The sequence below is a fragment of the Suillus subaureus genome (genome assembly GCF_016647635.1).
Source record: "Suillus subaureus strain MN1 chromosome Unknown BJ212scaffold_4, whole genome shotgun sequence".
Lineage (NCBI taxonomy): Eukaryota > Fungi > Basidiomycota > Agaricomycetes > Boletales > Suillaceae > Suillus > Suillus subaureus.
Genome location: NW_024538560.1, coordinates 1,277,862 through 1,291,342, shown reverse-complemented (window position 1 = coordinate 1,291,342; position 13,481 = coordinate 1,277,862). Strand labels below are relative to the sequence as shown.

General features: G+C 47.6%; 6 protein-coding genes across 6 annotated transcripts; 1 reads left to right on the top strand and 5 right to left on the bottom strand.

Annotated features, from left to right (window-relative positions):
• Window positions 1-2,766: 2,766 nt before the first annotated feature.
• On the top strand, window positions 2,767-3,204 carry BJ212DRAFT_1296316 (uncharacterized protein; the record flags this gene model as incomplete). The annotated part of the gene is made up of 1 exon (XM_041332419.1): window positions 2,767-3,204. One exon carries the CDS (start codon window positions 2,767-2,769, stop codon window positions 3,202-3,204), a length of 438 nt encoding a protein of 145 aa, XP_041197822.1.
• A 184-nt stretch (window positions 3,205-3,388) lies between these two features.
• Window positions 3,389-6,315, bottom strand: BJ212DRAFT_701696 (amino acid transporter). Its single transcript, XM_041343859.1, has 18 exons — window positions 5,899-6,315; window positions 5,522-5,850; window positions 5,449-5,462; window positions 5,340-5,401; window positions 5,228-5,289; window positions 5,034-5,174; window positions 4,802-4,981; window positions 4,648-4,748; window positions 4,584-4,593; window positions 4,518-4,532; window positions 4,439-4,466; window positions 4,278-4,387; window positions 4,119-4,217; window positions 4,014-4,065; window positions 3,917-3,961; window positions 3,794-3,860; window positions 3,601-3,739; window positions 3,389-3,539 (listed from the first exon to the last, which is right to left on the bottom strand). The coding sequence occupies exons 1-18, from the start codon at window positions 6,053-6,055 to the stop codon at window positions 3,516-3,518; spliced, it is 1,635 nt and encodes a 544-aa protein (XP_041197821.1). The 5' UTR covers window positions 6,056-6,315; the 3' UTR covers window positions 3,389-3,515.
• Window positions 6,316-7,384: 1,069 nt separating this feature from the next.
• BJ212DRAFT_701766 (uncharacterized protein) lies at window positions 7,385-8,549 on the bottom strand. The gene is made up of 2 exons (XM_041343860.1): window positions 8,146-8,549; window positions 7,385-8,090 (listed from the first exon to the last, which is right to left on the bottom strand). The coding sequence occupies exons 1-2, from the start codon at window positions 8,375-8,377 to the stop codon at window positions 7,651-7,653; spliced, it is 672 nt and encodes a 223-aa protein (XP_041197820.1). The 5' UTR covers window positions 8,378-8,549; the 3' UTR covers window positions 7,385-7,650.
• Window positions 8,550-9,870: 1,321 nt separating this feature from the next.
• Window positions 9,871-10,383, bottom strand: BJ212DRAFT_1262416 (uncharacterized protein; the record flags this gene model as incomplete). Its single annotated transcript, XM_041330262.1, has 1 exon — window positions 9,871-10,383. The coding sequence occupies one exon, from the start codon at window positions 10,381-10,383 to the stop codon at window positions 9,871-9,873; it is 513 nt and encodes a 170-aa protein (XP_041197819.1).
• A 1,644-nt stretch (window positions 10,384-12,027) lies between these two features.
• On the bottom strand, window positions 12,028-12,367 carry BJ212DRAFT_1326446 (uncharacterized protein). The gene has a single exon (XM_041334604.1). The coding sequence runs from the start codon at window positions 12,357-12,359 to the stop codon at window positions 12,171-12,173; it is 189 nt and encodes a 62-aa protein (XP_041197818.1). The 5' UTR covers window positions 12,360-12,367; the 3' UTR covers window positions 12,028-12,170.
• Window positions 12,368-12,995: 628 nt separating this feature from the next.
• Window positions 12,996-13,249, bottom strand: BJ212DRAFT_1326445 (uncharacterized protein). The gene has a single exon (XM_041334603.1). The coding sequence runs from the start codon at window positions 13,189-13,191 to the stop codon at window positions 13,018-13,020; it is 174 nt and encodes a 57-aa protein (XP_041197817.1). The 5' UTR covers window positions 13,192-13,249; the 3' UTR covers window positions 12,996-13,017.
• Between the last annotated feature and the right edge of the window lie 232 nt (window positions 13,250-13,481).

Below are 13,481 nucleotides of genomic sequence, written 5' to 3'. Positions count from 1 at the left end.
GCAACTTGGAACATAATGAGCAAAGAGCTGCACAGTGCAAACATGACAATTAATTTTTTACAATACCTGGTTGTCTGCCGTTGAACCAAGGGCGTCTTTTCCTCAGCAGCAGACTACATAGTACTATGCTACAAGCAAAGTCACAAGCGCGTTCGGTGTTTGCCGAAGACAGTTCAAGTACTACGTACCGTAGTCGGTTCACGAGTCCTCTGATGACACGCGCGTAGTACACATTATAGAAATTCAGAGATCACCCGTTCTCATCGATCTCTTCCCTCCCTGTCCTCGTTCTTACTTTGACCGTTATGATGACTCCATGCTCAGCGCTTCGACAAAACCACTAGTCCACACCACTACCCCTTCTCAATTCATCGTCGATTCGTGTCGCTCGTCAATCGTGTCATTGTAGCTTGGAGGTTCGATCTAGGTAGGTCACTTAGCATTTGATCTTGCCATTCATTGGGTGGTTTTCACATTCTATCTCCGCGCTAGAAATCTCAAAGTTCACCACAGGAATATCCCTGTCCGTTACACTTGAATCCAAGGAGATACTGGCTGGCAATCATCCGAGTCCCACCATTCGACATATCCATATCGTTGGACAGTACCATGAACCTTCCAGGTATCTCCTTCATCCATTGTTTCTCGTCCTGTCGTAATACGCGCTCTTACGGTTCGAGCTTGACGATTGGAGCTACAATATTAATTAAGTCTTCTTGACTCAGAAGAGAAGAATTTAGAGTGGCACATGATCGACATCGCCGGCATAGACGTTTCATCGCACTTCACCCACGGCTTGAGTAGGGCGACCTATCACACTGAATGATATGCCACTAACAGTATCCCTTGACTGACCAGGCGATTTTCCGGACGTCGAGGAAGATGGCGACGAATCATACTATTTCGTGGGGGAGAAGAGTAGCGGATAAATGAGTCTAGTATCTGGAAGAAGATGGAGAGGAGTTCGCCTAAGAGTACTCGAATGTTGGAGGACGTGCACTTTATCTGCCTTTATCTTACAGGTTATCTCGACGCTTACAATCCGCGAAACCGCTGTTTAGAATAGCAAGACTTTGAAACTTAAAGTGATACGCTTGTCCTTGCTTCAGGCCCCACAACAAATACTTATTCTCACTACCATGCTAAGGTTGCATTCTTCATATGCCGATGAATCACTCCGACTCATATATTCATGAACCGAATTTCATATCTTGTTCACGCGAAGTTACAGTGCAGCAAGCGTCTTATGCATGTCAATTCTGCGACAGGTATCGCTTATGAATTCACTGACTTCCAGTTAGCCATGACAAGTAATGTCACAGCCGCTGCAAACCCAGATAAAGGAAGGGTGACAGGAAACCACCTCGGTTATATCATGATCCTGTCAAGATGTTTGAACGCCACGAGAGAAGTAAGTACCATGAAGCCTCTGGAATTCTTTACGATATCATGGTATCGCCCACGCTACAGAACTATCGGACGATGGAACTCGGGACTCGGAGAGATGACTTGCAGCGTCTACTTGAGTCGATATTGATGGACACGTAGATGTCTGCGGATGTAAGGAAGGAGGTAAATTATCCACTTATGACTGTAGATTCGACGTTAGGATCACCAAACAAAATTGGAGGGTAATATGGAGTGACCCACCTTCAAGTCTGATGAATTGATCTTCCGAGATGGTGTGTTGACCAGGAGGATGGATGACGGGCTGCGTGACGCGGAATGAATAGTACTTAGGATAAGACAGAAGTAGGGATCAAGCTGAGGAGCATGTCCAAAAGTTGAAGCGGGCAATGTGATGGTTAGTGGGTAGAATCATTGTACACAATATTGCAAACTGTGCTTACAAACTGCTGAAAACGACGTCAAGACTGAAAAGCGGAATACACGATCCGAATCCAATTGAGCTGATGACTGACACGCAGTGGATAATGTCATGAAAAGAAAGCCTTTCGAGAGCAGCTGCAACGGGAACTTTCCGCACTTCGGGCTTGTTAAGTGCAAGCAGGCTAAGTCTGCTGTGTCACGCTCATCTTCGTTGCACTGAAAGACCGCCTGATAAGAATTCGAGCCGGATATTGACTCTGCCCAGGTTTGTGCCCCGACCCAAATCCTCACAGCCCCGCCGTATCTTATTCAATAACCAAGTATTTGATTGGGACATCGAACCTACGGGCATGACACTGAGTACTGAAGCTTGAGGCGCTGAACCACGGGAAGAAGAGCGCAATCACCTGGGTAGACATACAAAATAAGACGCCAGATCTCTCAGATGAGAATAGAGTCCATGTTGAAGGACTGATTTGCGAAATGCATGGTAGTGAGTGTGAGATGGTGGGCTTGGCGATCATGAATGCGGAGACGACAGAATGCGAGGAAATGAGTACAACTTGAAGATGAAACTTGAGCTAACATCAACCAACGTTATGAAACTGAACACAAAACGGAATATTACCTCGAAGACACTAGTACTTATGGCAAAAATGGCGGTGTATGTAAGTGCACACCCAGTCACCCAAGTCAGGCATTCAATGAAAGGCGGTGCATGGGCCACGAGTGTAAGTGCATGGCTTCAACCTGCAGGAACTTGAATGACGTCCCTGACTCCAGACATCAATGCGGCCACCCGCGTTCGTTATACCGTGACCTGCATTCTTCAATCCACAAGCCCTAGGCCTCATAAGCAAGTAATACAATTTTCACTTACGAGTACAATTCACGCTGACATCCTAACCCTTACCAGCTCCCAAAGGCCTTCAATCAATGGGAATCATCGATATCCTCAACGCCGAAATCGCCCAACAAGTGATAGACAGCTTGGGCGGGAAGCATCTCGTAAACTCTCTGATCACCACTGTCGAGCGCCTCGCACAGACGACAGACAACCTCTCCTCAGACGCTCACACAACCCTCGCGTCTACTACGCTGCTCGTAGAAAACTTGATTACCGCTGTTGAGCACCTCGCGCAGAAGACCGACGCCCTCTCCTCCGATGTTGGCGCAACCTTGGCATCTACTACGCTGCTCGTAGAAAATTTGGTTGTGACGATGAATGCGTTGGCGTTGAACGTCCATTTCCTACTGCAAGGGTGCATCGCTCTTGTTGCGTTGCTGTGCTTGTTGACAGTCCTTTGCATCGTGCGCTGGTGCTACACATTTAGTCGAGAGCTTCGGGGTGTGCAGCATATCAAAACCGCATAGACTAACACATGACAACAAATTGTCGGTTTTACCAGCACTAGTACTGTTAACGTGTTATGATTGATTCAAGTAGAAAATGTGATGAGGCAAGAATGCCAACGGGATTGGTGACTGGCCAGATCTTCAAAACGCAGGTGTTGTTGGCAAGAACTTCAGAAGAGTGATGGCACTGGGCAGAAAGCAGAGCTGACCCAGGATTCGTTCTAGACTCTGGTAGGTACAACACCGCATGCATTATACGAACACCACCACAACATCGCATTAAATTAATCCAAAGACCAATTTATTTGCACTTCCGATCAGCCTCCGAATCATTTTATCTTCTTATTCGAAAACTTGAAAATAAGATTGGTGAGCAAAACCAGCAAACACGGAATAAAAAATGTAAACACTCACTACGGTGACAACAGTCCCATCGTCCAACCTCTCCTTCCTCGGCACAAACTCATAACCAAATACCTTGGGCAGTATGACCCGCCATGCAGCCCAGTACAGCACGCCTACAAACATGATGGCGATTCCGACGAGACAGTACCTATACAACAGGCGAGGAATGAGAATAAGGGACGCGCTGGTGGAAGAAACGTACAGGTAATATGGTAGTGGTGGGGTGTCGCCAATGCCGCCGGGTGGTCTCAGGAAGGGAGCGACGAGTACTATGTGGAGGTTAGGTTAGGGAAAGAAAGTATGGAGTTGTAGATTGGTAACTCACGGAAGACAGCAGCCGCCAAGAAGAATACAGCGATAGGCCACCATACTACATCATATGCGTTAACGTACTACACAGGAAGAGCGACATATTTGCTTACCTTTGAATGGTCGAACAGCATTTGGCTTCTTCCATCTCAGATAGAACAGACCCTGGCGGTATCAAGAGGTAAGAAACACTCGAGAAAAATAATTGAAAGACGTACGATGACAATAAAAAGATTAATGATCTGCTGTGGGTATCCTTCGACGTCCAAAATGAAGGGGTAAGCAATGTTTGGGGGAGGCGCGATGATGACGATGACCTAAAAAACCAATCTCAGATTGATATCATGGATATCATGCGGTTCTACAGTAGTACTTACTGAGGGTATCAAGTGGATGATCAATCCTGGAAGTGGTGACTTCCCTGTGGGCCAATTTGAAGCCCAGAATTTGTTTCCGAATGGTAAGGGTATCCCTTCCTTTGCGAGCTCTGTAATTGAAGTATGAGCTAGGTAAAATTACGATGTTTGGTATGACGGACCTTGGTTTACTCGTGACGCAGCAAAAGTCTAAATGAAAAGTTCTTGTGCCACACATTTCAATAGCATTCCTTGACTTACTATAGTAATAACGTTCTATGGCCTATCATCAAACAGAGATCATGTTAAAAAAATCACAGGACTCACCCCAAGAGCACTGTCATGAAGACAATAAGTCAGGGAACCCTCAAACCCAAGACGTCGAGCTCACCTGAGAGCAATAAAAACCGCTAGCGCACGCTCCGCAACAGAACCAAAGACATTCCCGAAAAACAAAGCAGCGACAGTAACGCCGGAGTGATCGATCTCCGCCTATCGATACCATTCAGTATTTCGTTCGTGGTACAGACACAAAAAGTTTTCACCTTGGTTGCAGCTGAGAAATAAGCCACATTTGCAAGCAAGTACAAAATGGCGCATATACCAAGACCAAGCGGGCCTGCGATCTTGAGGGTCCTCACTGGATTACGGACATTATTCATCACGTAGTTCACGTTGGACCATCCCGCATATGAGTTCAAAACTTTGAAAGTGGCGGTAGCATACTGTCAAGACCGTAATTTGCAGATGGGCATCTAGGAAAATAATTGAACACACTTCATAGCTACTCGTGGAGCTTCCTGCGAACGCGTTTCTGAAATTATAGTGCGGATCTGCGACGCGGGTTTTGCCAGAAAGAACTACCCAGCCTGTGATCACGACGAATAGCAGAATTACAATCTTGAATATCGAGAGCAACTGAAGGAAAGATGTTGAATATGATAATAGTGTAAAAATGAGAGCTTGCATACGTTCATGATTAGCACGCCGGTCTTGGGGGTTAATCCATGCAGGAGGGTTACGAAAAAGATAACTAGAAGCCATGAAACAATCGTAACATGCCAGTTAGGTAGGATATCATACCTCCAAGTGCAATTCCACGCTCATTCCAGCGACCTGCGGTTTGTTCAGCAGCAACTAAGATGCTACATCATATCAGCCGAGTTGTTTCATGAGGATCCGAAATACGCACTTGCTAGCAAAAACCTTGACGAGGCAATTAAGTTTTAGCACCGAATATCTATCCAAGACAAGAGATGACTGACGATACAACCGCTCGCAGTGAATCCAAGTAATATAGCGTTGGCAGCAAATACTACGGTGGCGAGGTACTTCGGCTTTCTGTAAACGGCTTCGAGGTATACCTTTTCTCCACCACTACGAGGGAACATGGTACCGAACTCGAGCCATATGAAGAGGCCACAGAAGCTAAGCAAGAAACCGAGGACCCATAGCATGAGGGAGGCGCCGACTGAGCCCACGCCGGAGAGGATGGAGGACGGTGTTGAGAATATACCGGTGCCGATGATCCGTCCAACGATAAGGAGAGTGCAAGAAGTTACACCAAGGTGACGACCCAAGCCTCCAGCAGTATCTGGATGATGTCAGACGAGCAAGTTGAAGGAATAGCGAGCAACCGCACCTTCTTCAAAGGTCAGCTCTCCAGGATTCAGGTCAACATCATTGTTCGGTTCCTTCTGAGTCCTCTGATCCTTTTCGCTGGGCTGTGACTCGGAAGCACGGTCATCCTGGTCCTCTTTCTGCTGCTTGCTTAACCGCGACCACCACGTAGTGGACATCCCTGTAGATGGAGTAGTGGATATGAACAAATGGTACGTATTGACGCTTCGAATGGAGATAAAGAGCGCTTGATAATGGCGCAATAAGATGGCCACATGTTGCCAACACCATGCTGTGTGATGAGCGCACCCTACAAAAGGGAAGCCAGATGGATTAGGCTATTATAACGTTCACCAATTGAATGTCCAGGCGAGGCTCCGAAATTTTGAAATTGGAACAAGCTCATTATTAAGTTCGGTTGTTTTTGCTCTTTGAGATTGGATGACTTTCCGTAGGCTCGAAAAATTCTTATTAGAATATCATACCATAGAATTGGCCGCATTAGGCAGGTGTGCCGCGATGCCGCTATTCATTTTCACACGATTACCAAACATGTTCCGTTTTGCCCCCCTCAATAAACCTTAATCTATTGGGGGGGTACCCCCCCCCCCCCCAATAGACTTTGCAGACGACTTCCATCCGTTTTAGGCCACTAACGCCAGCGATATACGCTGACATAATCAGCCTTGCTCGAGACGCATTGCATGCAATGTAGCACCTTGCGCAGTAATACCGAGGTGCGTTTCAACCTTTTGTCAACTATACTAATGTCTCTTTCTCCCGCCACTATCTAGATGTTATCTAGTGCCATGTGGAATGTCCTTGGATGTCCGTGCCCGGTAATGAAGTTACTACCTGGCCAGTCTGCCTCCGGTGCCTCCAATCTCGCCCAATGCAACCTAGCGTCAACCTCCCACCAATCCTATCCCTCTGTCAATGAAATTTTCTTCCATATACCTCAATATAAAGTCGGCATGCGAGGATTTGGAAGTAGTTGGGGTCGGCAAAGATATAGACGATGAGGGTGCCGAGTGTCAATCCGGTCTTTTCGTGCTACCTCACTCCCACCAATGATAGCAGCTGCTAGGACCCGAGCTCTTTCGTCGTCATCGAATTGAAGTTCAGCCTCATCCTCGTCGAGAAGCAGGTACTGGATTGCAAGATCATCATGATGGTCCATCAAGGGCTGGACTAAATTTATTGGACTGCGCGCACGGGGGATTATTCTAGTATAGGTTAACATATCAGCGGTATTGGTAATGCTTTTGAGACTCCGGTATATTCTATCCTGGATTATTTTGCCTACGGAAAGTCATCCATTTACAGCCCTCTCAATGCAGCTAGGCCAGTCCCCAAAAGCCTGAGTCGGTTGCAAGAAGTCAAACCACGAACTTTCAACTCCCGCAATCACGTTCCTATGGGACGTTGTGACATACCCATGGTATCTCGGAACAATTCAAACAACGCCGACGGTCATGGTCTTGGCCTAGCATTCTGCAGACACGGTTGTAAAATTAACATACTACTGATAAGAATCAATTTTACATTCCGGTACCTAGATTTTCTCTTAATGACACCTACTAATGATTACCGTCAGGGTTAGTCAGAGACAACCCTGGAAGCCGCTGATTTGTTTCATTTTCATTCCTACGATACCGCAACCCTGAAAATCCTGGAAACGTATTTTTCCTCCGAGCCTCTTGCGTAGCACGCTTGACTAGTGACTGCCCTGTTGTCCACCTTCCTACTGGGCACCGTGGTAAATCTGTCCTGGCTAACGGGATTTTTCTGCCGTTTGTAAAGATGGTTGTTCATCTCCTTCGTCCGTCGAGATACCCTGGAAATGAATCAGTTCGCACCGTCCTTCCCCCGGGCCCGCCCATCTGCTCTGTTGTCCACCCTCCTGTCGGACACCCTTTTGTTCTGCTTTGCATTGTTCATCTACCTTCTGCTGGGACAGCCGTTCACCCATTTGCTGAGGGCGGTCCTCTGCGGTTCCCTGCGCACGAGTCTGGCCGATGTCGCCGCTCTGTGAACGCTCTGGGACATTCTGATCGTCGCGTTCCCCTTCTTGCTGACTTACAGCACTGGAGCATTGCTGCTTCTGCTCAGGCGCTGCGCTCGTACTTGCAGCAACTTCACCAGGACCCTTCTGCTCGTGCACTGCGCCTGCACTTACAGCAGCCTCACTACCGGTCTGAGTAGTACCCGGATCTTGATTGAAAATATTACCTTGTCGACAGGGGAGGTAACGTTACAAAACACTAACCTGTTGACTCAGGTCCGCTCTTTCCCCCAAGTGCGCTTGTTTTCTCATCACCCGTTCCCTGTTGCCGACCCTGATCTGTCACCCCAGTAGCGGTACCGCCAACTGCCGCGCCAGTGTCGGTACCAGTCCCAGCCCCCGCAGTCGTTCCTTGATCAGCAGGCGCTGTTCCAGGGGAGGCTGTTCCAGCAGGGGCAACTTGAGCCGCAGGCGCATGACCTTTCATCCTCGCCATACCCTCCGCAATCTCAGCACGGCCCTTCGTTGCCACATCAGCGTTCTTCTGCACGCCAGCTACAGAGCTCGTAGCACGATCGGCAGTGCCAAGTGCCGTGCCTCGAATATTTTCGCCTATCCCTAATTCAATTGATTATAACCGTTTGTATTTCTGGAATGATGATGATGAACGGAATGGGTTTACCGTGGATGACTTGAGCGGCTCCTCTGCGGAATTATTTAGATGTGACTCGACTCGAATAATGAAATCAAGACAGGGAACATACTTGAGCTTATCTCCAAATCCCCCTCCGCCCCCATTCTTCGAAGTGTTCGTATTCGTGTTATCCGTGGTCATAGTTCACAAAAGAAAAGAAAAACTATCTCAAGCCCCTCGCCTGCATCCCTAAGTCTCCCAGAATCTATGACGCAAGTATGCGGTCACCACAGCTATGTCGCGGAAGGACACAAGAATCGGACATAAATGAATGGCCCGAGATTGATCCCGATTTGGGAACTAATCTATGATCGAGCACGTGCCGATCATACGTGCGTATGAGAAAGTTATTTGTGTATGTGGTCGCTTTTCGCATCGTCTCCTGGGCATCGGGTCCAAGCTCGAGAGGGATGCACGCTAATACCTATCTGCAAAGGTATACATAGAGCATAGAGACTATCTTCCTTGGAGATCGCTACGTGGATACTATGTAACGGGTATAATTTTGTGTTCGAACCGATGCCTGCCGCAGCGGATGATCTGGGTGATCTTGCTGCGAGCGTGCGACGTGAGTGGGGAATTTAGATCCGGAGGGAACGTTCCAGCCGGGTGATCACGATCATGATCATCATCGACGTTACTCTGCTGCCAAGGATGTTGTCAGTACAACCAACCCCAGAAATTCCCACGATTATCATTGTGTCCCTCACAGAACGGGCTCCTTTTTTGGTTCCATGATGGGTTGATGCCGAGCTCGAGGTCTTATCCCAATCAATATAATATTCAAGGCCCGCAGGGTCCCAAGACTAACAGAAGTACAAAAAAAGAAGGTATCCTAGGACATCTTGTGAAAAAACTTGAATACGATCATCGTCAATATCATGACATGTATGGATCTACAAGCTTGCTCTACAGTACAACAACAAAGGTACTGATATCGACGAGCGACGACCAAGAAAATGAGACCGCAAGCCAGGAATACACTAAATCTACAACAATAATGGCCAACCGAAAAACTACGAAGACGAAGAGAGTTTGTGCGTAATGTATATGGGATATAAGTGTAACAATAAGGAAAACACGATGATGAGTGGTTTTTGTTATATATGATAAAGTAACATACAATGTCCATTATTGAGTTCCAGTCGTCGTCGATATCTTTTTTTTGAGAAATATGTCCGTGACATGCGTGGGTGATGGGGGTTGATGGATATGGATAAGGATAATAAATGATTCATACTGCTGCTGGCTCCTGCTGCCCGTCCTCCTTTCGTTGCTAGAATAGCGGTGACAGCTCACTGTAGGTTCAGCACCCAAACGTCTGGACCTAATTTTGTGCTAGACAGGCCCATGAACGTGGTGCACCCCATTAAGAAGTCTACCCGCTTCAGCCCCTTACGCTGCTCTTCCGCGTAAGCCTCAGCCGATGAGGCGCGTAAACATCGATTGTGGTATGTTTCTGCAATGGTGTCCCGGGCGCGCTGGCTGGGAACCGCTTTGAACTCCTCACGAGTCCCCGGTGTACGGAGGAAGCGGTAGAGCTGGATGAGAACGTCCTCGACGGTGACATAAGGAGATGTCGACGCGCGGATTTCACAGCGCCATGGGAGGAAGTCGTTCTGGAGGGAGAGGATGGGAATGGGTGGGGTGGTTGCAGGTCCTGTGAGGCAGTAGGAGTCAAGGTTGATAGGTGAGGCGCGAATGTTGGCGGAGGCGGTATTGGGTGGGTATGAGACGTCATAGTTGATGGGAAAGACGTAGGGGTGGTAAGCAAGAATTGGGTGAATAGCAACGGGGCCCAAATTCATGAAGAGCTCCCTCAGCTGAGGGGGCGTAGTTGGTCCAGTGGAGGATGGCAACGACGACTCTGAGGTAGATGGTGAGGGAGTCGATTCTGACGGGACAGGAGAGTAGAAGATGTTCTCCTCATTGAAGCGGACGTGTCTGCCTGGCATAGTGATAGTCTCTGTGGTAGTAGGGGTAGGTGATTGTATTCTTGCGCGGGCCAGCTCTATTAAAGCTCGGCGTGGACTGTAATTGTCCGTGAAGAGAACTGTGTGACTGGTAGGGATGATGGGTAGAACGAATGGCTCCATCTCGACTTTTTATATGTTCCTGGGCGTAGTTCGGAATAGATCAATGCATTGCCTGCTGCCGACAGGAGACAGAAATGACTTGAACCTTTAATTGAGTTGAATTACCTCAAAATGGAGGGACAAGACGACGAACCAGGGTGACAGCACTTGGGAAATTGGACTGGTTCGAACAACACCGCCGTTCCCAAGTAGTCATGTGCTTGTTTACCGCTTAAAGCTGACACTTACGGCACCCGAACACTTTCAATCTATTTGCAGTGCTTCTCTGCTCCGTCGCCTTCATCCCGATCGCATCGGCTGAATGATTGTAGTTGTCTACAGCAAGTATGTTTTGGATCAGTAAGTCCCATCGATAGTCGCAATTCACGAAAAAGTCTCTGAAAGACTGAGTTTCCTATTTCGTCGTAGCCCGAGTCACTGCCTCATCATGATGCGTAACCGACAAAGTTTTCTCCTGACTACTGCGGTACTAAGTGCCCTGAGTCGAGTCAATTGTACAGATGCTGGGCATAAATACATAGCCTTCACCAGTATTGCTTATCGTCCCAAGGTGATCCCCCACGACGAGGCAGTCCAGGGCGCTTGGGCGATCTCAATCACCGAGACAAATTTGGTACTCAGCGTACTTTTGTTCCACGGCATCGTGGAGCGCAATGAATTGGCGCTTGCTGACGTGGCATTAGAATCCCCCGCCTCTTCCGCAGTACCAACGCTCGGCATTGTAAGCGCTCCTACTTAGCCCTACTAACATTCCGTAATTGATCTGATCACGAGCCAAAAAAAATTACTCACAAATCACTGATAAGGGCATAGCACTGGCGTATCATTGCCCGTCGGTGGAGGAATTAATGTCATGGCAAAGCCCTAAAAATGCTTGCGGGGTCTTCCACCATAACCCTTTGACCCGAGGGGAACGACTCGCATCGGAATATGGGGCCCCATCCCTTGTTTTGTAGCTTGTCTCATGAGGGCTGCAATGCTCCGTCGGCTCAATTGAGCTTCTATCTGTATCGGAAAGTTGTCACTTGGACAAAGTACTTGTCCCACTCCATATCACGTAAATCTTCTCGCTTTTGTAGCGCTAGCCCCATATAGCCTGTCCCTCGGAGCTCCACAACATAGGCTACGTGGCACTGCGGATACTTCTGTGAGTCAAGAAGACTCCCGCATTGTGACAATGTGATCACACCGCCCACTTTCGAATGGAAAAATTCCGCAGCTAAAACGAGCTGAGCGTCTTAATGAGTCGGGCACGGCTACGCGAAGGTACCGAACGCGCTTCCGGTAATGGACGTGGAAATACCCTACGGGATAAAACAATCTCCACAGGGGGCGCTTCCTGTGTCTCTCTCCAATATTTGTTTCCCACCACCGCATCATTGACATTCTGGGAAAGTGCACTGGTTCGTAGTACGGGTTTTGACAGTTCACCTCTCTACATCCGGGCATATTTCATTGTCCTCTTAACTATCCCCTATCTTGCTACTCTTACTAATTTATCATGTCGTTGCTTTCCTAGGTTTTAGTCCTGAAAGCGATTCCTTGGGTCCCGGCTTGCCCCGCAGCTGACTGTTTCGAAACTTATGCATGTGATATTTAGTATCTATGGTTGACAGTTTGTGATAACAGTGACTAGTGGGCGCGATCCTGCCGTAATACCTCGACTTTGCAGCAATAATATTTATCATCCTTCAATCGATTTATGTATCTTTGAGCCCAAAAAGTTCCATGCTGACTCAAATCGGCAAGGACAGGTGACCTTGGAGAACCACGCTCTCGTCCTCAGGCCGTGATACCCCACTTTGCAATTACAATCTTCTTTCCATCAGTCCCCCCGCTCCAGTGTGTTCTCCGACCCGGTTCGAGTGTCTTTCCACGCTCTATAATTTCACCCGACCCATTTCAAAATCAGTGTAATATATCCACACTCCATCTAACGCTGGGTCGGTCAGTTGACTGGAGGGCGGTCCTAAAATAACACATTGTTTTCGAGAAGTAACCTATTTGCATACTTAAAATGATGTATAGCCAGGTACTGCCTCGATGACAATCACCTCTTGTGCCTCGACGGAGTTTGCGGATTCAGAATTTCGGAGAACAATTACTAACACGACAAAACACCGCAGTGCCTGCGGTTCTGGAATTCCTATAGTACTAGGGTTTTATGAACGTTCCCCTTCTCGCTGGGCGTAGAGCTACGGAAATATGATCTCGAAGCCTTCATATCCGACACCGAAATTCCTAACCGTACCCTATCATCTTACTCTTTCAAACTCAATAATATAAGAATCATATCATGAGCGGCGAGCCCTATCGGCTCGGAGATTACATCCACAAATAACAAAGCTAAAGCGTGTCAAACTTTGAATGTTCGCCTCGTGTTGGTGAATGTGCGTGAAGTGGCTCATCACGTTGAAGTGTGGCGGATCGATGATGATTTACATTAACATTTTGGTCCTCGTGGAGATCGCGATTAGGGATCTTCGTTTTGCTTGTGGATGGGCGCTGATGTTGATGCATTGTCTACGAGAATTGTGTTACATTGTTACAAGTGTCGCTCACACTTGGTCGATGCGATAAGTGATGGAACGTTGGTTAAGCCGCCGCACTCATCGTGTCGATATCTTTCTCGGCTCAACAACGATATGATATTCATTAGGAAATATGTTTCATGCCCTGAGATGAAGACAAATATAAATATGACAGGCCAAGTCAAAGAATATAACGAAAGAGACCTGCGGACAACTATGTAAATATGATACTTCGTTATCACTCCAAAGAAAGACTATCGTGGGTAAGTAGATTTGAAA

What these genes read in the sequence shown, in the direction of transcription:
- BJ212DRAFT_701696 (XM_041343859.1), bottom strand. Translation starts at nt 6,055, where the DNA reads ATGTCCACTACGTGGTGGTCGCGGTTAAGCAAGCAGCAGAAAGAGGAC. An exon ending in TTAATCTTTTTATTGTCATC is followed by an intron (nt 4,066 to 4,118) that starts GTACGTCTTTCA and finishes TGATACCGCCAG; the next exon opens with GGTCTGTTCTATCTGAGATG. An exon ending in CCACCACTACCATATTACCT is followed by an intron (nt 3,740 to 3,793) that starts GTACGTTTCTTC and finishes CCTGTTGTATAG; the next exon opens with GTACTGTCTCGTCGGAATCG.
- BJ212DRAFT_701766 (XM_041343860.1), bottom strand. Translation starts at nt 8,377, where the DNA reads ATGGCGAGGATGAAAGGTCATGCGCCTGCGGCTCAAGTTGCCCCTGCT. An exon ending in GAGCGGACCTGAGTCAACAG is followed by an intron (nt 8,091 to 8,145) that starts GTTAGTGTTTTG and finishes TTTTCAATCAAG; the next exon opens with ATCCGGGTACTACTCAGACC.
- BJ212DRAFT_1326446 (XM_041334604.1), bottom strand. Translation starts at nt 12,359, where the DNA reads ATGATAAATATTATTGCTGCAAAGTCGAGGTATTACGGCAGGATCGCG.
- BJ212DRAFT_1326445 (XM_041334603.1), bottom strand. Translation starts at nt 13,191, where the DNA reads ATGCATCAACATCAGCGCCCATCCACAAGCAAAACGAAGATCCCTAAT.